At 46.1% G+C, this 21,962-nt stretch overlaps 1 protein-coding gene across 20 annotated transcripts in view; it reads right to left on the bottom strand.

Moving 5' to 3' along the window:
* Epb41l1 (erythrocyte membrane protein band 4.1 like 1) overlaps positions 1-21,962 on the bottom strand; it is a 132,327-nt gene that overhangs the window by 42,192 nt on the left and 68,173 nt on the right. For all 20 annotated transcript variants that reach the window (XM_008840771.3, XM_008840772.3, XM_008840777.2 and 17 more), the window contains 8 exons: positions 13,920-14,110; positions 12,357-12,521; positions 11,560-11,664; positions 10,974-11,016; positions 7,522-7,597; positions 3,565-3,783; positions 860-947; positions 231-383 (listed from right to left, as the gene is read on the bottom strand). In XM_008840771.3, the coding sequence (XP_008838993.1) occupies positions 231-383; positions 860-947; positions 3,565-3,783; positions 7,522-7,597; positions 10,974-11,016; positions 11,560-11,664; positions 12,357-12,521; positions 13,920-14,096 (1,026 nt within the window). In that variant the 5' untranslated portion in view covers positions 14,097-14,110. The remainder of the gene's footprint in view (positions 1-230; positions 384-859; positions 948-3,564; positions 3,784-7,521; positions 7,598-10,973; positions 11,017-11,559; positions 11,665-12,356; positions 12,522-13,919; positions 14,111-21,962) is intronic.

Raw genomic sequence — 21,962 nt, 5'->3', positions numbered from 1 at the left:
GGCCCCCCCCCCCCCAACCAAATAAGTATATAAAACCAACAAAATGTGAAGTCACATCCAGGATGTGAGGTCTACACAGAAAGGCATGGAAGAGGAACATCTCCATCTTCCATGAACCCCAGAACCCTGTCTATATTCCCTGAGTAGGAAAACCCAGGCCAGGTGCCAGGGTCCACTGTGTTAGGGTCCATGAACTTAAGTGAAGAGTGGGGTGACAGGGGCAAGCTCACCTCTCCAGGCCGGATCTTGATATAGAAGTTACTCCTCTTATAGGAGATCTTGAGAATCTTTGGCCAGGCAAAGCGGTTGATTCTCAGGCGGTCCCGGTAGATGAGTAAGCCATTGGCACAGACACCTAGCATGATGTCAATGCCCTCAGAGTCCTGTACAAGAACACAGCATAGAATGGGAGGCCTTGGGCCAGGCACTGACGACTGCCACCCCCTATGATCCAGGCTGGAGTCCCCTGACTAATCTCTCCTGCTCTCATCTAGTCACTCTCTTAGTCATGATTCACCACTCACTTCTTCAGTCACTCGCTCTGTCAATCATTCATCCACTTAGCCAACATTTAGAGACATGCTCAATGACAGGCCATGCGCTAAGAGCTAGGGACACAGAAATACCCTAAGACCTGTCTTTCTCTTGCATCCAATCTAGTGGTGGCACAAGCAGGTTCATGAATAAGTTGAATACAAGGGGAAAATGATTTTTTTTAAAGTTATATATGTTGAGAAATGAGAACCAAAAAAGTTCTAAGCTAGAAGTAAGGCTATCTGGGACACTAGACCCTGGAGGGGCTAGTAGTTAGTTCCTCAGGCACCTCCTAAAGGCATGGGAATGCTGGGCTTGACTGTACCTTAGCGTGGTGCAGATCAACTCCATACATGGAAAGCTTCTTGGCATTCTCCAGGAAGTGGATTTCTGCCTCTCCTGGGGTCATGCCCCTGAGGGAAAAAAAAGTGATCGCTGGGTCATGGCAAAGGCCCTGGCTAAATCCAGATGGCTGCAGGTACCACCTTCAGAACCAACCATCCCAGAAAGACAGGTGGTCGAGCCTTGCCTGAGGCCCTCCTCTCTGCCCTCTGGACAGGATCGTGAGTCCCTTCACTTCAATCTACAAACTCAGTCTTCTGCAAGGTCCAGTTTTATTTTGTCTGAGAAATAGACAAAGGCTAGACTGGGAGTCAGGATTTTTGGGTTTTTGTTTTGTTTTGTTTTGTTTTGTTTTGAGACAGAGTCTCACTATGTTTTTTTTTTGTTGTTGTTTTGTTTTGTTTTGTTTTGTTTTGTTGTTTTGTTGAGACAGGGTCTCACTATGTAGCCCTGGCTGGCCTGGAACTCATTAGGTAGATCAGGCTGGCCTCAAATTTATAGAGACCTACCTGTCTCTGCCTCCTGAGTGATGAGGTTAAAAGCATTTTTCACCATGCCCAGCTTTACCCTCTTTTCTTAAGAACTATGTCAAGAATCATGGCCCATCTTTGCTTTGGCTGCTAGGAAGCTCAGACTACATTTTATACTTATAGCAAGCATTTATCAAGGACTATATGCTGCTTAATGAACTCATTCGATCAACACAACTCTGTGAGGCAGGTGCTATTGTTAGTCCCATCCTCTAGATGAGCCACCTGGAGTTTTAGAGGAGGCTGAATAAGTTGCTGAAGGGCACAGCACAGCTATTAAGTAACAGCAGTGTCTGCATTTGACTCTAATGTGGCTCCAGAGTCTGTATTACAAACCACTTGGTTAAATCTGTCTCTTGCACCCTCTGGCTTCTGTTTCTTCCACCCTGTCTACCTTCGAGCTTCTGTGTGGGATACATGGCCACTAGATGTCAATGGGCTTTGAGAGCAAAGAGCTATGAAGACAGCTGCTGACATTGCTCAAGTGCCTGTTGATCTGCCTTTCTATGGATTATTATGACTTACAACTCTCCAGGGCATCTTGCTATCTAGGACAGGGATAAAAGATAGATAGTAGGCAGGGCACCCTCATCCTATGCCCAGGTGGCCACAGCTAACCAGTTGTGTCCTACTAAACACAATTCCACAGCAATCAATGTAACCCAGTGAAGCTCATGTATGAGTTTCTGGGAGTGTTTGCTGTCTGCCACACCTAGCAAGCTCTTCCTCCTCATATCTGGCCATACCCTACTCTCCAGATGCAACCTAAAACACCCTCCCATTCTCTCCATCCTGCACAAGGATATAATACCACCAGAGTCCTTCCCTGGGTTCCCATAACAACCTTGAACTTGGAACCTAAAGCACTTACAGCTTAAACAGACCTTACAGATCATTTTGATCTAGAGGTAGTATCCCCCACAGTGCAGGCATTAGGGGACAGCAATGGGGTGCATTCTGGTTCTTACAGTTCATGAGGGTGTGTGTGCTGGATAACTTGAGTGTCAACTTGACACACCTGGGTTGAGGGAGCCTCAATCGGGGAATTTCCTCTATTGGACTGGCCTGTGGCCATGTCTGAGGGGCATCTTCTTGATGAGTGATGTGGGAGGGCCCAGCCCACTGTGGGTGGTGCCACCCCTGGGTAGATGGGCCTGTGTTGCATAAGAAAGAAGGCTGAGCAGGGGCCAGGGAGCAAGCCAGTAAGCAGTGTTCCTCCATGGCCTGTGCTCCAGCTCCTGCCTCCAGGTTCCTGCCCTGAGTTCCTACCTCGGGCTCCCCGATGAATTGTGACCTGGGAGATGTAAGATAAATAAACCTTTTCCTCCCCAAGTTGGTAGTGGTCAGAGTGTTTTGTCACAGCAATGAAGAAACAAACTAGGACATTTAATGCCTGTAGGCCAGGGGAGCTGAAACCCTGCACAATGAATTCTCTTGCTTCAAATGCCACTGGTTGAGGAACACCGATCATCTCAGTTGTGCATTCATAGGTGAAAACTGGGCTTACAGAGGTTCCACACTAGCCTACAATCACATGTCTGAATAATTATCTTCTAACCCCAGAACAAAGTATTCAATCCACAATTCAATAAAGTATACAATCAGTAAAATAATCACAGATAACAACACTAAGCCCAGACCCAGTATGCCTTTAATGTGAGCAGTGTGACCACCTAACCACCCCACAGGGCATGCTGACCAGCACCATGCTAAATAGATGAGCAAGCCAAAGCACAGGAGGTGAACCAAACTGCCACATCCCCTGGTTAGAAAGTGGCACGGCTGGATGGTGAACCCAAGCAGGTTGGCATTAGCACTCAAACTTTTGAACTTTATACCTAAATCTCTGCATCAGGACCCTTACTCAGAAGCACACCTCTGTTATTATTATCTCCAGATAACAGAGAAGGTAACCGATCCTCAGAGACTCAGAGCAGGGAATTATCACAGCCACACAGGAACTCAAGACATTGAAGCCCAAGTGGTCCCTTAATAGTCACACAGCTAGTTCCCGTTATTCTGTCTCATAGAAATGACCTGCCCCAGATACCTCAGGTTAGGGGCAGTGCCAGGTGGCTTAAGTATGGCACAGCATCCAAGACCTAGGCCTTCAAGCCTGTGAGGAGGGTCCAGCCAGTCAGCCACGAGGCCCACTCACCTGTATGTCTTGTGCAGCTCCATGATTCTTTCTTCCAGCTCCCGGGTCTGGTTCGGGGCAAAGCGGAGCTCACTGACATAGTTACCGACGTGCTCCTCAGCATCATAGTCACCCAGCTCAGCCTGCACTGCATAGGAGCCCAGCAGGGCATGTGTGACAAAGGAGCAGGGCAGCCGGCCAGTGATGATGTCTGCCCGAAGCTGCAGGCATAGATAGTACCTAGAGACATGGACAGAGGGAGTGGGCACAGGCTATACCTCTAGAGCCTGGAGCCCAAAGAGGATCAGCTCAGTGGAAAAGGACAACCCCAGACACAGGCATTTCATGGTTGATAAGTGGGTGTGTCCCATGAAACAGGTTTTGAGACATGCCACATTGATTCCCAGTGGTTTTTGTTTGTTTCTGAATTTGAAGAATTTTTTTTTCCTACTATAAGAAACTTGGCTGGTTTGGCCCTTGGAAAAAAAAATGTTATGGGGCTGGAGAGATGGCTCAGTGGTTAACACTACTGGCTGCTCTTGCAGAGGGCCAGGGTTCAGTTCTCAGCATCCACATGGCAGCTAACAACTGTGGAAAAATCCTATTCTAGGGGATCTGACACTCTCTCTGGCCTCTGTGGGCATTGCACAACACAGATGCACTTACATACATGCAGGCAAAACACTCATACACACAAAATAGAAAGTAAAAATAAACAAAAAAAATGTCATGTAGTTTTGCTTTACTTGTTTGGTTTGTTGGTTGGTTTGTGTTTTGTATGTGTGTGTGTGTGTGTGTGTGTGTGAGATATATTGTACGCCTATAGTGTGTATGTATACATTCATGTGTGTGAGCATGTCACAATATGCGTGTAGAAGTCAGAGGACAATCCTGAGCACAGGTCCCTGCCTTCCACCTTGTTTGAGGCAGGCTCTCCTTGTTGTATTGCTGCTGTGGTCACTAGGCTAGCTGACCCTCAGACTGTCAAGGATTCTCCTGTCTCCCCCTTCCATCTCAGCATAAGAGAGCTAGGACTACAGACGCACACTATCACATCCATCTTTTTGAGTCGGTTCTGGGGACTGGAATTCAGGTCTGCACCCTGTGTGGCAAGTGCTTTACCCACTAGAACATCCCCCAGCCCAGTTAATAGGTTTTTGAGACAGGGTTTCACTATGTAGCCTAGGCTGTTCTTGAATTCATGATCTTCTTGCCTCAGTCTCCCAGGTGCTGGGATTACAGGCATGTACCACTATCCCTGGCTACCATGTAGTTTTAATTATGCTATTTGATGTTCTATTTTTTCTTTTGTTTTTCTTTTTCAAAGGGTCTCACTGCATAACTCAGTCTTGCCTCAGACTCAAAGAGATCCTCCTGCCTCAGTCTCCTATCCCAGTGATGGTATGATAGGCACTTACTACCACACCCTTGGTAGCTCCTGGGGATACAATCCAGGACTTCATACATGCCAGGCAAGCACAGTACCTAAGCTACATCTAACTGAGCTACATCTTCAACCCTGTAATTTAATGTATTCTTGGACAGAAGAAAATGAACACTTTAGAAATGTTTCTGAGTTTCCTCATTTGATGGCCATTCCATATCCTTTCAAGGTCACCAGCTGTTTTCAAGGTATTCTAGGCATTTCTCCTCCATGAATATTCAGAAATGCATATGGTTTTAATTGATGGGTATTTTCAATATGGAAATTGTTATCAAATACTATGTCTGATTCTAGAGTTTGTTTTGTCACACCTAGTGACATGCCTTAGAGCTGTTCTCATGATCTCCATGTGTACTTTTACCTCTGTGCTGTAACCTACAACCTACAGCTTGTTAATACTCTTCCCAAACTTTTTTCTACATTTATTTGTGTGTATGCATGCCACAGTGCATGTGAAAGTCAAGAGGACAATTTGTGGAACTAGATTTTCTTCCAGCATGTGGGTCCTGGGAATTGAACTCAGGTTGTCAGGATTTGGTGGCAAGCACCTTCACCTATTGAACCACCTCACCAGCCCTCTTCCCAAACTTTATTCTGTCTCTAGCTCCAAGTGAATTGTCTGAAAACCAAAACGGGCTAAAGAAGCACTTCTAACCACCAGGCCATGATTTTTTTGTAACTTACATTCACAGTTGGATAATTTTCCAATTTTTAGAACCATTTAAGCTATTTTATATGGCTTCTGCAATTACTGTGCACTAAAATAAAGCAAGGTCTGCCTCACCCTCAGCCGGTGGTGGCTCCTTGCCCTTTTTTTCCTGTTTTGCAATTTTTCCTTAACTGTCCAATTTTCTTCCTTTAAAGTGGCTTTGACTTGGTCTAATTTTCAGTGCCCTGTGACATTATTTCAGTCAGAACTGAAGCCCTGGTAATGAGCACTTGCAGCCTCAGTGTGTGCTCAGGGCCAATGTATAGACTCAGGATCTATGGCCACTCACCCGCCACAGGTGTAAAGCATAGACCTGTGACATTTTGTTCAAAAGTCTAAAAATTCAGAAATCACTGCCAAATGCTCTGACCAGTCCAACATTTCAATCAATCTGTCATTTTGAACATTTTATTTTAGGCCTCACTATTTTTGACTATATCAGCTGCTCCTACAACCCTACCTTCTAGAGCCATCTGTGCTGAGCAGGGCAAACTTCCTCCTGGTGTCCCTGGAAGCCCGATGCCCACAGTCTGACACAAAGAGAAGACACTCGAGGAGCTGTGCTGCCCAAAGCTCCGAATTCAGATGTGACCACTGTTATCTTGGCCCCCAAGCTGACTCAGGGCCCAGAAGGGGCACTAAAGACAAGGCCTCGGGCCTGGTCTAGTCTAGAAACATCTGTCTTCTCTCCCAAAGCTAAAGGCAGCATCTTTTAAAAAACTTTATTTTGGATTGTGTGTGTGTGTGTGTGTGTGTGTGTGTGTGTGCGCGCGCATGAGTGTTTTGCCTGCATGTAAATGCACCTTTGGTTGCAATGTCCATGAAGGCCAGAAGAGGTCACTGACTCCCCTGGAACTGGAGTTATTTACAGCAATTGTGAGTCACCATATGGATGCTGGGAACTGAACCCAGGTCCCCTGCAAGAGCAGCGAGAGCTCTTACCTGCTGAGCCATCTCTCCAGCCCCCTAGAGGCAGCATCTTGAACTAGGTATCTTGTTTAGCAAATAGGTATCAGCATTAAAAATAGCTGGGCGTGGTGCACACCTTTAATCCCAGCACTCAGGAGGCAGAGGCAGGTGGATCTCTGTGAGTTCAAGGCCAGCCTGGTCTACATAGTGAGTTCTAGGACACCTGAGGCTACAGGGAGACCCTGTCTGAAAAAGACCAAAAAAAAAAAAAAAAGTTAAAAGAAGCCTGGGTATAATAGCTCATGGATAGTAAGTGCAAGGCCCAAAGCTCAATCCACAGTACTCCCCAGCACAAATTTCTAACTTCACTCAACTTTCAGATGCAATTCCCACAGGTCAGTGATTTACTGGCCCTCAACAGCAACTGTTTTAATTTGTAAAAATTTGTTACTGGAGTGTGTGTATGATGGGGGGAGATGTATGCAACAACACGCATGTGGAGGTCAGAGGGCAACTATGGAGTTGGTTCTCCCCTTCCACTTTTACATGGATTCCAGGAATTAAAAACGCAGGTTGACAGGCTTGTGCAAGCAAGTGCCTTTACTTGCTGAGCCATGTTGCTGACCTACAGCAACCATTTTAGATTGATCTGTCCTTTTAAATGCATAACAGGCCCCATGGCCCCCTCAGACATCTCTCCTCTGAGGTTAAAGCCCAGTCACCACTGACCTCTGCATTTGGGTTCTTGTTTTCCTCACATTCTCTGCTTCCTTTGAGATTGTCTGGCTGTGGATTGGCATTTGTCACTAGCACTATATACACCATATATATCCTGTGTCTCCCAGGGCCAGCATGCCCAACCCTCTTTCATACTTCCGCAGGTCAGCGCGTTGAGCCCTCCCTCTGCAGTCCTCACCTTGTGATGTCTTCTGTCAGCTGGGCTGGGTCAGGTGGGTAGAACTTGACTGTGAAGGCAAAATTCCAGGGGCTGCCTGAGAAGAAAAGATGGGGAAAGATCAGAGAGGCCTCGTCCTGGTGGCTGTTGTCTCAGATACACTAGCCAATAGGTGACCACGCACAGCCTTCTCCTATCTCTAGTCTCAGAACAATCTAATCCAGGGCCTAGAACATTACTCCTACTGACAGATGAGGAAATTGAGGCCCAGCCTAAAAGACCTGTGTGGTAGCACACACCTTTAGTTCTAGCACTCAGGAGGCAGAGGCAGAGGCAGATGCAGGTGGATCTCTGTGAGATCAAGACCAGCCTGGTCTCCATAGTAAGTTCCAGGCTAGCTCTCAGAGAGAGAGTGAGAGTGAAACGAGAGAGAGAGAAAGAGAGAGAGAGAGAGAGAGAGAGAGAGAGAGAGAGAGAGACTTGTGAGCAGGTTAATGAGATGGCTCAGTGGGTAAAATCATTTACTATACAAGCCTGATGACCTGAGTTTAATTCCTAGAACCCATGGTAGGAGAAACTACCAAAAATTGTCTTCTGACTCCATATGTACAATGTGACACACACAGACACCTGTAAATACACACTAATAATATGTTTATTTTTTATTTTTTGAGACAAGTCTCCCTATAGCCCCAGTTGGCCTGGAACTCACTATGTAGACCAGGCTGGCCTTGATCCTCTGTCTCTGCTTCCTGAGTGCTGGGATTAAAGGCATGCACCATCATACCCAGCCTAAAAATTTTTTTTAAAAAAGACTAGGCTAACAATAAGAAGAAAGTCAATACTGCATGCCATAGGCAGGCACTGAACCGCATCACTAAACCATGAATAATTCATATGATTAGCACAGGAGGATATAGAGCATGCTAGGCAAGCACTGAGCCACATCTCCGACCTGAGTTTCCTTTTCATAGATGAAAATTCTAATGGTCACTCAGCTAACTGGTAACAGAGAACAGGTTTCCAAATTCTAGTCATCTAAACCCAGGGCTCAGGCTCTTGACCACAAAGACTCCTTGGAAAGAGTATCAAGGGAACGTAAGCCCTGTCTCAAGAAGAATAGCAACAATAATCAATAAGTATAGTTGGTACGTTGTGGGTACTGGAGCCCTTACTGTTGTGTCACACACATGATACCTCATTTCATCCTCACAACACTCCTAAAGCTAAGCACTATTATAAGCCTACTTTAAAGTGAGGAAACTGAGGCATGGAATAGTTATATAACACAAGAGGTAGTGACTGAGCAGGAATTCAAATCCAGGCCGTCTGGGCCCAGCGTTTGTCCAGAAGAAAACAACCACTGCACTGAATGTTGTCTATGTGTCTGTCACATCAATGTCACCCCAGCTCACATACAGGAATGACTAGTCCACTTACCAAGGAGAAGCAGAGACCCAGATGGTCTGCCTGAGGTGATAGGTGCTGAGGTTTAAAGAAGAAAGGGCTATCTAGGAAGCCCAGGATACAAGGGCTCATGAAGCCTTTTTCAGAACATTCAGAGGCTGTCGCCAACAACAGAAAAGATGCTAAAGTGCTCCCCTGGGTCCAAAGGACAGGACTAGGATGAAGAGGTGGAAGTCTCAGGGATTGGGATGGAGGCAAGAGGTCTACTAGAGGAGGCACTTATGTGTGTGTTTGTGTGTGTGCAAGCGCACACAACGCACGTTTGCCAGTAAAGGCCAGAGGCTGATGTTGGGTGTCCTCCTCTATTGTTCTCCGCTTTGTTTATTTATTTATTTATTTATTTACTTATTTATTTATTTACTTATTTATTTATTTAGGTCTTTTTTGAGACAGGGTCTCCCTGTAGCCTCAGCTGGCCTGGAACTCACTAACACACTATGAACTCACAGAGATATGCCTGAATCTGCCTCCTAAATGCTGGGATTAAAGGCATGCACCACCATGCCCAGCTTCTACCTTTTTTTTAAAAAAAAATTTTATCTAACATTTTAATAGTCTGTGTATGAGTGTATTACCCACATGCATGTAAGTGTGCCCATGTTGTATAGTGCCCACAGAGGTCAGAAGAGGGCATCAGATTCCCTGAAACTGTAGTTTCAGATGGGTGTTAGCGGCCATGTGGGTGTTGGGAATAGAACCTGGGTCCCCTGAAAGAGAGCCAGTGCTCTCAACAGCTGAGCCATCTCTCCAGCCCCCCCAACCTTATTTTTAAATATTTTCAAATTTATTCTTTAACAATGTCATACATGCATACACTGTATCGATCATATCCATCTCCCACTCCCTGGACACCTGTAACATGCTTATTTAAACTCAGGTCCTCATGCTTATGCAGAAAGCACTTTACCTGTTGAATCAACTCCCCAGGCCCCCCCCAAGGGGAGGCACTTCCCGAGGACCAAGGCTGTATGGTATAAAGGCCATGACTTGACAAGCCAGGCAGGCAAGGCCTCCAGGTTTGCTCTGGAGAATGATCCAGGGCCTGGTCATTCAGCCTGACTGCCTTTTTTTTCAGGCTACTGGTCTTTATTAAATCCTACATACTTGGCTGCCCGTATCTGTTCCAATTCTTTCAGGCATGAGAGGCAGGCCTCCCAGCAGGGCTGGCATTACTAAAGACAGCTTAAAGCCCAGACCTAGAACCCTGTCAGTCTACAGGAGTATGCTCTGCCTATGTGCCTGCCTCTTTGTCGCCAACTGACAGGAACCCACAGGAAAAATTCCTCAAGCCCCCTCCTGCAGAGTCAGCTGGCATCCCCAGGCCCAGCTGCCTGCTGTCATGGCAACAGACTCAGCTACAGCTTCCTAGCCAGGGGACCAGGGAGTCTAGGAGGTGGGGCCTGGAAGAAGCATCTTTGCCTCCAGGCCCTAGTCTACCTACTGCTAGTCCCTTTGCTGAGGCCACTGACCTCCTCCTATTTGACAGTTCCCTCACCTCTCCCAACATGCTCCTTCTCTCTGGGCCACAAAAAACAGGTTGCTAGCCTGCTCACCTGCCTCCTCCCCTAGACTTGAAAAGAGCATAGGATGAAGGCCAGGGCTCAAGACTGGCTAGGCCAGCACTTGGCTCTGTGACCTTGCGTGAGTAGCTGCCACTCTCTGGACCTCTGAGGAAATGATCATTAACTACCACAACAGCCCTGGACAGGAGAGTAGCTGTTTTCAGGCCATCTGTTTGTCCCTTTGTCCTGGATGACTGCAAGGCTCACAATCCTGAATACATTTACAGTTTCTGTACAATCTGCTGTACGGCTTTGCATAGTTATTTCTGCTCTCTAGGTCTCAGACTTGTCAACTATAAAAAATGTCAACATCATTCCTTCCCTGCTTTCTCCAAGACCTGCCAAAGGAGCACAGAGAACCAGGAGCATACCCCAAAGTAGGAGGGAGCACTACAACCAGGCCCCGCCCACCCATCCACACCAACCAGTCACAGCAGCACTCACTGCGGATCTGCTTCTTAATTTCCTTGGAGGGGTCTAGCCAGTTCTAGAAGAGAAGAGATGATAGAATCCTTAAGAGGGAAGACAGAGGAGAGGGCAGCATGGGGTTAGGAGAGAGGACTATCCTGAAATAGGCAGCCACAGACTCTAATGGAGAACACACTTGTCTAGACCAATTTCCTTGGCACTGGGTAGTGTAGCCTGAACTCCCAGCAGGGCTGGGACATGGTGTCAGGGCTGGTATCACCCTGAGATGGCCACAGTGATCAGGTATTACAGCTATAACTGGAAGAAGGAAAGTCAGGCAGCCCTCCATCAGGGTGGGGAGAACACACTGAGGATTTCAGTTCTCCAGGGAACCCATACCATGCTTTTTGTTACCTACCTGGGAGTGATTTATGGATCACCAAGAAAGGACTAGGGCAAGGGCCGGGGCCAGAGAACTGAAAGTGGTTAGGCTGGCTGATGTATAAGCAGAATATATCTACTGAGGGTCTGAGGGAGTTTTGGGGGATGTGGACTGGACCATGGAGGCCTAAAGGAAGAGGGCTCCCTGCCCACCTGCTATAGCAGGCCCCCAGCCAGGTACCTTCTGGCTGTCGGCATCACAGAAGGTCAGACCGAAGTAGTCCTTCTCCAGGAGGTTGAGGTGCTCACAGACCAGATCAAACAGCACCTGGCCCCGGCCGTGCTTCTGAAAGGGAGAGAAAAGCTGCTATGAGGCTAGTGCACCTGCCAGTAGGGCTGGGAACTGACCCAGGTCCCACCAGGACATCTAGAGAACCCTAAGAGTCTTCTGGTGGCTGGGCAAGACATCAGCCACCTGGCTTCACTCTCTGAGTCTACAATGCCCACCTCACCCAGGTTCTTTCAAGCTCTGCTGGGACTTTCCTAGACTATAGGCCTGCTTGGGAGCATGCTGGAGTAGAGGCTAGAGAGTGATTTTTCCTTCTTAACAGCAATCAAGAGGAAGGAGCTGAAAAGCAGAGTCCAAAGGCTTTGGGGTTAGAGGAAGAGAAGACAAGACTCCTTCAAAGATATGAGGCATAGGGAGAGGGGATGGTCAGGACTCAGCGTTGGAGTATGACTATCCTTTTGTGGTCAGCCCTGCACATCAACCCTCAGATTGTGGCATCCTTATCAAAGCATAATACCCTGAGACCATTTTCCTGGTGCCAGGCCTGTACTGAGCCTATCTGGTTGACAATAGTGATAGCCCTTTCTGAACCTTAGTGCTACCACCTGTACAAAGGAAGGCCAGGCAGGACATCCCTCCAGACACTGCAGCTGGTCTTCTGGTTTGGCTTGGACTCAGGACACATAAGAACCAGCCTGCTTCTGAGGCTAGTCAGCCTGCGGCAGACTGGGCATTGGGTACTCCCTTACCTCTACCTCACACTCGTATTCAGAGGCATCAAGCAGAGTGACTCGGCAGATGGCACTCTTGAACTTCTTGGCAATCTTCTGGGGTGACTTCTGGGCCTTACTGGGCGTGGTCCTCTCAGACAGGCCATCGGCCTCGCAGTAGTCCTTCTCCTCCATATCTAGGCTCTGTGGGGCCAGCCAAGGAAAGCAGTTAGTGACCTTGAAACAGCATTTTACCCAAACAAGAAGCATTTGGGGTGGCTGAGACAGAGACACACTCCAAAACAAGTGCTACCCTCTGAGCCCCACAGGGTGGACAGGGGCTATGGTTGGTGCAAACAGGTGGAGAGCTCCTATTTCCATGTGAGCTGAGAGCTCCACATCTTCCCTACAGGCAGCCGATGCAGGCAGGAGCAGCCCAGAAAACCAAACCTGCCGCCATGCTGCCCTAGAACAGCACATGACTTCTCAGGGCATTTGTCTGAGCTCTTCTGTCTTGTCTCTAACTGGGTCTAGCATGAAGGTAGGAGCTACGGTGAGTCTCAGGTGGTGGAGGTGGGGCTGGCACTCTACCCCAAGCTCCCAGGGGTATGGCCAGGTCCCTGACTCTCTGGGCCTGTTGTGAATCTCAGAGCTCACTGAATCTTCTGTAGTTTTCAGGGGATGAGTTTTGCTCCAGGAAAACCCTGGGCTTATCAAGCTTGAAGATAAGCCTTAGAGGCAGGAAGCTAAAGTTGAACGAACTCTGTTTGGAATCGATTCGGGGTCTGACTAACACTTCTGCTGCTTTAATGGCAATGGACTTTGGGCAGCTGGCCTTACCGCACTGAGCCACAGTGCCTCTCAGTATAAAATGGAGAAAATAACAGGTCCTTTCTGAGGTTTGGGAAAGTGAAACACAAAATGACCACTGAGCTGGATAGCTTCAGCTGTCAACTTGACACATTTGGGCCCAGGGAACTTCAACTGGAGAATTCCTCTATTAGACTGGCAATGGACATGTCTATGGGCATTTTCTTGATTGTTGAGTGATATGGGAGAGACGGGTCCACTGTGGGTAGTGTCACCCCTGGGCAGGTTGGCCTGGGCTGTATAAGAAAGCAGGCTGAAGCCAGGCGTGGTGGTGCACACCTTTAATCCCAGCACTCAGGAGGCAGAGATAGGCGGATCCCTGTGAGTTCAAGGCCAGTTTGGTCTACATAGTGAATTCCAGGACAGCTGGGGCTATAGGGAGACCCTGTCTCTAAAAGACCAAAAACAAACAAACAAACAAACAAAAACGAAAAGAAAGCAGGCTAAGTCAGAAAAGCAGGCTAGTAAGCAGCATTCCTTTGTCGCCTCTGCTTCAGTTCCTGCCTCCAGGCTGTTAAGATGAAACAAACCCTTTCCTCCCAAGTTGCTTTTGGTCAGTTTTTTATCATAGCAATAGAAAGTAACCACAGTGGCCCCAGCCCAGAGTTCAACACATAATAAGTCACATCTGAATTTTCTTCTTTCTTGCTAAGAAATACTAGAGCCCTAAGAACTGGACGGAGAGGACTGGTGGGGCAGGAAGAGGGATGCCCTGGATCCTCAGGTACACACCTGTTCAGCAGGCCGTGTGTCCTGCTGGGGCGGATGCTTCTCATTGGAGTTGGCCTCTGGGTGGCCGTGGCCTGTGGGGGTCACTGGGGTGGTCACAGCAGCGGCAGCCTCAGGCTGCTGTGGAGCCTCCTCCTGAGCCTTCTTCACCTCAGAATCGGGGCCTGTCTCTGTTGTCATGGTGACCAGCACACCTGCATTGGCATGAAAGAGAACATGTGATAGGGAAAAGGATGAGTGTGATATCAAGGGGGCAGGAACCGCACGCGGCAAGAGACAGATGGAGACAAATGGACAGAGTCAGAGAAGAAAGGAGAGCAGTAAGGACAGAGGAAAGGGGAGGGGTTAGTGACCACAGAGGAGGTCACAGACCCCCACCCCTGTATCTGTAGTTACTCAGGGATCTTGACCTGCTGGCCCAGATTTGGGATGAAGGTCCTTTCTAAGGATGATAAGGATCTCTCCAGGGAGCCTCACTCTACTGGGAGCACTGAGTGTGGGTGAGGCCCTGGCCAGGTTGACTCTCTAATCATATGACCTGGAGACAGTGGCACCTCAGTGAATGCCAGATGCACTGAACTCAACCAAGAAAGCCCTGGGTTTCAGATCTGTGGGCACTGAATTTCAGCAAATCCCTTCACTTCCCAAGACACACACACTCAGAGCACACACAGAGAACACACACACATACACACACACACACACACACACACACACACACACACACACACACACACACACACACCAGCTTCACAGGATGCTGTCAAGATGGAGCCCCATGGATCAAAACAGGTAGGCACTTGTAAAAAAAAATGCACTGCGCTGCCTGCAGAAAGCCCAGGGGAGCAGAACTCAGGCTGAGTCTTCTGCAAATGTGGCAGTCACCTCACCTCTCTGGGACTCATCCACAAAGTGAGGGACTTAGGGGAATTATCTCTGAGACAGGCTATTCTTAACATTTTCCCCTTTGAAGCACTAAATGAGATTCCAGTAAGAACCAAGGACCTGCTGTCTAGCTCTTCTGTTGGAATTAGTAAAATCCTAAAAACAATAACCTCAACATCGGATCTTTATGTTTTATTCATTTAGTAAACGATCTGAAAGGACACTTTTCAGGATGTTAAGAGAGGTTAAAGGAAAACTTAAAGATTTAAAGGGCCAGGGAGAGAAGAAGCTTCATTTCGCACTTTATACACTTTAGAATTGCTTGACTCTTTTTTTTTTTGAACATGTATAAGTGTTTTGCCTACATGTAAGTGCACTTGTGCATGTAGTGCCTGCAAAGGCTAGAAAAGGATGTGGTACCCCTAGAACTGGAGTTTCACACCATTGTTAGTTACCATGTGGGTGCTGGCAACTGAACCTGGGTCATCTGCAAAAGCAGCGAGTGTTCTTAACTGCCAAGTTATCTCTCCAGCCCCTGGATCTTTTTTGTTTTGTTTAATATTTTATTTATTATTTTTATTTTATGTGTATGATACAAGTGTATTGCCTGAATGTATGTAAGTGCACCCGTGTCGTGCAATGCCAGAGGAGGTCAGAAGAACCTGCTGAATGCCCTGGAACTAGAGTTTTGGATAGCTGTGAGCCATCATGTGGGTGCTGGGAACTAAACCTGAGTCCTCTGCAAGAGCAGCCAGCACTCTTAACTGCTGAGTCATCTCCAACCCTGTTTTGTTTTTTGAGACAGGGTCTCACCATCATAGTTCAAGCTGGCCTTGAACTCACTATGCAGTCCAAGCTAGCCGTGAATTCTTTTTAAAAACAGTTTATTGGGGCTGGAGAGATGGCTCAGCAGTTAAGAGCACTGGCTGCAGAAGACCTGGGTTTGTATTCCACATGGAAGCTAATAACCATCCATAACTCCATTTCCAGGGGATCCAACACCCTCTTCTGTCTTCCACAGGCACTGCACGACATGGATGCACTCACATACATGCAGGCAATACACTCAAGTCACATAAAATAATAAATGAATCAATATTTTTTAAAAGTTTATTTACTATTATTACTATTATTATTGTGTGTGTATGTGCCTGTGCATGCACACACCATAGCACATATATCCATACATGTCAGAGAATAAGTTTTCGGGAGTTGGTTCTCTCCTTCCATGGCAGGCTCTGAGGATCTAATTTAAGTCATCAGGCCTCTGTTGCAAGTGGTTTTAACTGCTGAACCATTTTGCCAACCCAGGCCTTCTTGAACTCTTGATTCTTTTGCTTTAACCTCCTCAGTGCTGGGAATACAGGCATGTGCCATCATGCCCAACACTTGTATTCATAAGTAAAAACACCCACTCCTGATCTCAATCAGTGGGTTCTCAAAAAAGAGAGAGAAAGAGAAAGAAAAGAAAAAAGAATTCAGAGCTCAAATAGAATAAAGAGAAATAAGTAGGAATCATGGTTCCTGAAAATCTAGAGCCTTCCTCTAAATCCATCAAATCATAGTACATGAGAAAGATCCAGACACAACCTGGACCCCTTCCCTCATCCTGTCCACCATGAAAACCCTCAAACAGACAGACAGGCAGACTGGATCTACTCTGAGTTAGCCATATGCTCCAGACCTCACACTTCCATTTACATATTTATTTATTTATGTGCCAGGCATGGTGGCTCATACCTGTATTAGCAGCAGTGGAACAGAAGGGTTGCCACAAGTTTGAGGCTGGCCTGGGCTACAAAATGAGACCTATCTCAAAAACCAAACCAGGGGCTGGAGAGATAGCTCAGTCATTAAGAGGACTGGCTACTCTTGCAGAGGACCTTGGTTCAGTTCCCAGCACCAATAAGGCAGCTAACAACCATTCTTAATACCAGTTCCTGGGGATCTGATGCCCTCTTCTGCCCTCTGTGGGCACTGCATGCATGTGGTACACTTACATACAAACAGGCAAACACTGATGTGGATTTTTTAAAAAACAAACTAAATCAAACAAAAACAAATCAAAACACTTATATTTATGTATTCAAATTTGTATGTGGATGGGGTGAGAGTGGAACCCAAGGCCTCACATGCTAGGCAAGCACTTTGGCACTGAGCTGCATTCCAACCATTCCTTTTAATTCAGTTTCTCTCTGCATTCCCATGGACACTGGACTAGCCCAAGGCAAAGGGCACTAGACAGAAAGTTGGGAATCCTGAGGGCTCCCCCCTCAGTTATAGGCATGTCCAGGGCCATGAAGAGACCACAGGTATCCTCTACCCACCAAGGGCAGGGCCCATACAGAAGAAGCTGAAGCTCGAAGTACAAGTGAGAGGTAGGTATGTTCCTGATGCTGCTGTTAAGAAGCCAGGTCAAGAGGAAAGCTAGACTGCAGTCACACTGCTTTATCCCACCCAGAGGGGCTGTCCTCCAGCCCTTACCCTGACCTTAAGGGGCAGAGGAACACTTCAAGTTAGTTACATAAAGACACTCCATCACTCACATGATGCTAAGTACCAGCTCTGGACACAGCACAAAAGCTGTTGTCGGGGAGCTCCCAGCCTACACAGGATCAAACTGAGTCCTGTCTGCTGAGCTCAGGATCTGCCCTCAGCCTGTGCTTGAGGATACTGGGTTACCTCATATTAGGTAAGGCCAATAGGCAAGAACACTTTAAATAAATGCTTACTTAATTTTTACCTTAAAAACAACAACAAAAAACCCACAAAAACTTCTGATGCTTTCTGCTATGAGAGGCAGAATCCATGTGACCCTTGTGTCCAGGCAGCCCTGGAGGTGCATCCACTCCCCTTCCTGTGGCCTCTGTTGGGCTTCAGCCCAGACTCTCAGGACTTTTCTACCCATCTGAGTCTTCCTAGAAATAGACAGGAAAGCAGTCTTAGTTAATATTTCAATTTTGCCTGCAGAGCCTTCTGGCAGCTAGGCTGCAGGTAGGATGAGCAGGGCACATTTTGAGATAATTACTCTACCCCTCTTTCACAGATGAGACTCAGAGAGCAAAGGACTAGAGTGACAGTTACCTCCTCCTTCCCACCAGTTACCTGGCTTTCCAGATCTAAACTTCAAACCCAAAAGAACTTTCTCAAAGGAGAAAAGGCCCAGGCTGGCTAAACACCCAAGGAGGTACAGTGACCACATAGCTAGAGGCCAGCTAGACAGATATAGCTCAATCTCTCAGAGAGTAAAGGGAAAGGGGATACAAAAACCTTATATAGCATCTGATTGAAAAAGTACAGGGCAGGGTGATCTCCATAAACCAATGCTGTTAGTAAACACACAGCTACAGATGGTCGCTGATTTTCAATGGCTCAACTTAGAATTTTGACTTTATGATGGTGTGAAAGCAACCCTCTGCCTTCCACTTTCAGTATAGTAGTCAGTAAATTACAGGAGATATCTAACACCTTATTTGAAAATGGACTGTGTTCATTGCTTTGACTCAACTGTAGGCTGATGGGAGTGTTCTGATCACATTTAAGATACGCTGGGTTAAACTAGCATGTGTGGTGGGTGTGCTGATTAGTTTTTGTCAACTTGACACAAACTGGAGACACCTGAGAAGAGGGAACCTCAATTAGGAATTTCCTACATTAGACTGGTCTGTGGGGGCATTTTCTTGATTGCTAGTTGATGTAGGAGGGCCCAATCCACTGTAGAGGTACCAGCCTTGGGCAGGTAGACCTGGGCTGTATAAGAAGGCTAGCTGAGTGAGCCAGGGGAGAAAGCCAGTACGAAGCATTTCTCTGTGATTTGTGCTTCAGTTCCTGACTCAAGGTTTCTGCCTTAAGTTCCTACCCAGGCTTCCCAGCTTGGCTTCCCTCAGTGATGGATTGTAAGCGGTAAGCTAAATAAACCCCTTCTTCAAGTTGCTTTTGGTCATGCTGGTTAGCAAAGTAACAGAAAGCAAACTAGAATGGTAGATTAGGGTTAGGTAGGTTAAATGCGTTTACTAAGAGGGAGAAGAACAAGAAAAAGTAACAAAGGGTAAATATAATTGAAATACATTATATATATGTATGAAAATGTCATAAGGAAATCCATTATGTATAATTAATATGTGCTAATAAAACATCAATCAATCAGTAAACAGGAAAATAGAGAAATAAATGCAGACAATCCCCTCTCCCCATCAAAAAAAGGAGGAGGAGGAGGAGGAGCAGGAGGAGCAGGAGCAGGAGGAGCAGGAGGAGCAGGAGGGGGAGGAGGAGGGGGAGGAGGATTCAGAGCTTCAGTCTGGGAATAGAAAAGCTATAGCTTGCCTAGATCTTTGTGGCCTGTCTCATCCCCACCTTCCTATCTAAATTTGACATCTCATCATTTCCTGCATTAAAATTTCAAACTCCTTTATTTGGCTTTCCTCATCACATTTATCTCAGCACTCTAATACCTCTTCAATCATTTACTTACCTAAAATGTCTACTCAAGGTAAATGAGTAAAGTCATTGCACTACGTGTGTTTATATGTGCATGTTTTAATGCCTCCCTGTGGACCCCAGCCCCTCCCTGAGTGTTTTGTCTAGGCTGGCTCCTTTCTCAAATACACAGTTTAACTGCTACCTCTTCTGGGAGGCCATTTCCAGCAATCTCCCTACTAAAACATCTGCATGCTTTTCCAATCCTGTGGAACATTTCTTTTCTCTGAACTTCTTTGGAAAGAATCCTCTGAACTGTCCACACTGCCATTTGCTGCAGACTTTCCCCTCAGGTCTTTCTTTGATGTATTGTGTGCATTCACTGTGTTGATCCTCCCAGGGTCGAGGGTCACGTCTACTGGAAACTGGAACTAAAGAGTATGCAACAGATACTGTTGTGATAATAATGATGACAATAATGGATTCAAGGAAGACACACTGGATGAGATCTCTTAAGTCAAAGACAAATGGAAAAAACCCTGAGTGACTCTGAGTGAACTCTCTGCTCCTGTAAAATATCCTCTAAATATAAGTCATTTATTCTTGTCTGGATAATCACTGATGTCCTTAGTTCTTCCTCTCTGCATGACAATTATATCTACTTTGGTGGACATCTTTCAAGACTGCATATTAAAATTACATTGGGGCTGGAGTGATGGCTCAGTGGTTCAGAGCACTGTCTGCTCTTCCAGAGGACCTAGGTTCGGTTCCCAGCACCCACATGGGAGCTAACAACTATCTGTAACTCCAGTTCCAGGGGACTGGATGCCCTCTTTGGAATCCATGGGCATTTCATGACACAGGCACATACATGCAGGCAAAATACTCATGTAAACAAAACTTATGCTTGGCATGATGGCACATGCCTTTAATCTCAGCACCCAGGAGGCAGAGGCAGGCTGATCACTCTGAGATCGAGGGTAGCATGGTCTACATAGCAAGTTCCAGGCCTCAGCTGGGGCTACAGGGAGACCCTATCTCAAAAAAGAAAAATCAGCTACATTGCATACTGAATTTTAAAAATTAAAATACAGAGGATTTTAACCAGGCATGGTGGTGCATGCCTATAATCCCAGCACTCAACAGGCAGATTTCTGTGAGTTCAAGGCCAGCCTGGTCCCCACAGCAAATCCAGGCCAGCTGGGGCTACAGGGAGACGTCTCAAAAAGACCAGAAAAAACAAACAAACAAAAAAACCATAAGAGGCTTTTATCTTTGAAAACTCAGTACACAGCATCATTTTGACAAATTTTAAATCTTAAATTTTTTTTTTTTTTTTGGTCTTTTTAAAGCAGGGTCTCCCTGTAAGCCCCAGCTCTCCTGGAACTCACTATGTAGACCAGGCTGGCCTTGAACTCACAGAGATCTGCCTGCCTCTGCCTCCCAAGTGCTGGGACTACAGGTATGTGCCACCATGCCCGGTGATTAAATCTTAGATTTTTACAAATTGTTTTCCTCTTAAATGCTATAGAAATCTCCATATCCATGCCAGACTACGATGGTTCACTTACACTTTTGAGTTTCCTGATAGTTTGTTTTTATTTTATTTTATTTATTATTTCATGTGTATGCGTGTATTGCCTGCATGTAAGCAAGTACACCCGTGTTGTGCAATGCCCGCGGAGGTCAGAAGAGGCTGTCGGATCACCTGGGACTGGAGTTACAGACAGTTGTTAGCTGCCATGTGGGTGCTGGGATTTGAACCCAGGTCCTCTGCAAGAACAACCAGTATTCTTAACCGCTGAGCCATCTCTCCAGCCCTGATAGTTTGTTATTCTTAAAGTGGGCATACTCAAGAATGCATGCCACCATCCTTTGACCTCGCCCTGAGAGTCAGGATTTCTGGCTTCTATTTCAGCTCTGTGGCTGTGTTTTTTGGAAAGTCCTATTTATCCCTATATATCAATAAAACGGGAATAATAAAACATGTATTTATTTTCAACTTATGGTGGGTTTGTCAGGATATAACCTAAGTACCATCTACATGGAAAATATAGCCAGGTATTAGCTATGGTTATTTCTGAGTAACAGAATAGACTGCCATTTTTTCTTCTATTTAACTGTATTTCTTGATTTTGCTACTAAACTTGGAGAAGTTCCTTGAATATTTATTTAATAAGTTTACAAATATATGTATGAGTTCTGATCCTCTCTCAAAAATAAATAAATAAATAAATAAATAAATAAATAAATAAATAAATAAATAGAGGTTAACAAGATGTGGTGGATAATGCCTGTAATCCTGGCACTCCAGAGACTGAGGCAGGAGGATTGCTACAAGACTGAGTCCAGACTGCATTATTTCATGAGTATTAGGTCAGCCAGGGCTACATACCAAGACCCAGTCTTTAAAAAAAAAAAAAAAAAAAAACCTAGAAGTTAAAAAATTTTTCTTCTTCTACACATGGCTTCATATGACAGGATGAGGAGATAAATAAAGTCTGTTTAAGCTTCTTTTAAATTTTATGAATTAAAAAGAAAAATAACATTTGTTTTTTAAGCTTAAGATGAAATCTTTCTTTGACAAGTCTAAGGATAACAGCATGGTCTCTCACTAGGCCACAGAAAAGGAGCTAAGAATGGAGCTTTGGCTCTTGACACAGCAGGCCATGTCACATGGACATGGTTCTGCTCAGGCCCAGGTCAGCATAGACTGAGAGAGCCTGCTGGGTGGCCCAGCCAGAC

This window comes from Nannospalax galili, unplaced genomic scaffold, assembly GCF_000622305.1.
Source record: "Nannospalax galili isolate Female #2095 unplaced genomic scaffold, S.galili_v1.0 scaffold221, whole genome shotgun sequence".
NCBI lineage: Eukaryota > Metazoa > Chordata > Mammalia > Rodentia > Spalacidae > Nannospalax > Nannospalax galili.
This window is presented reverse-complemented; position numbering and strand designations above follow the sequence as displayed.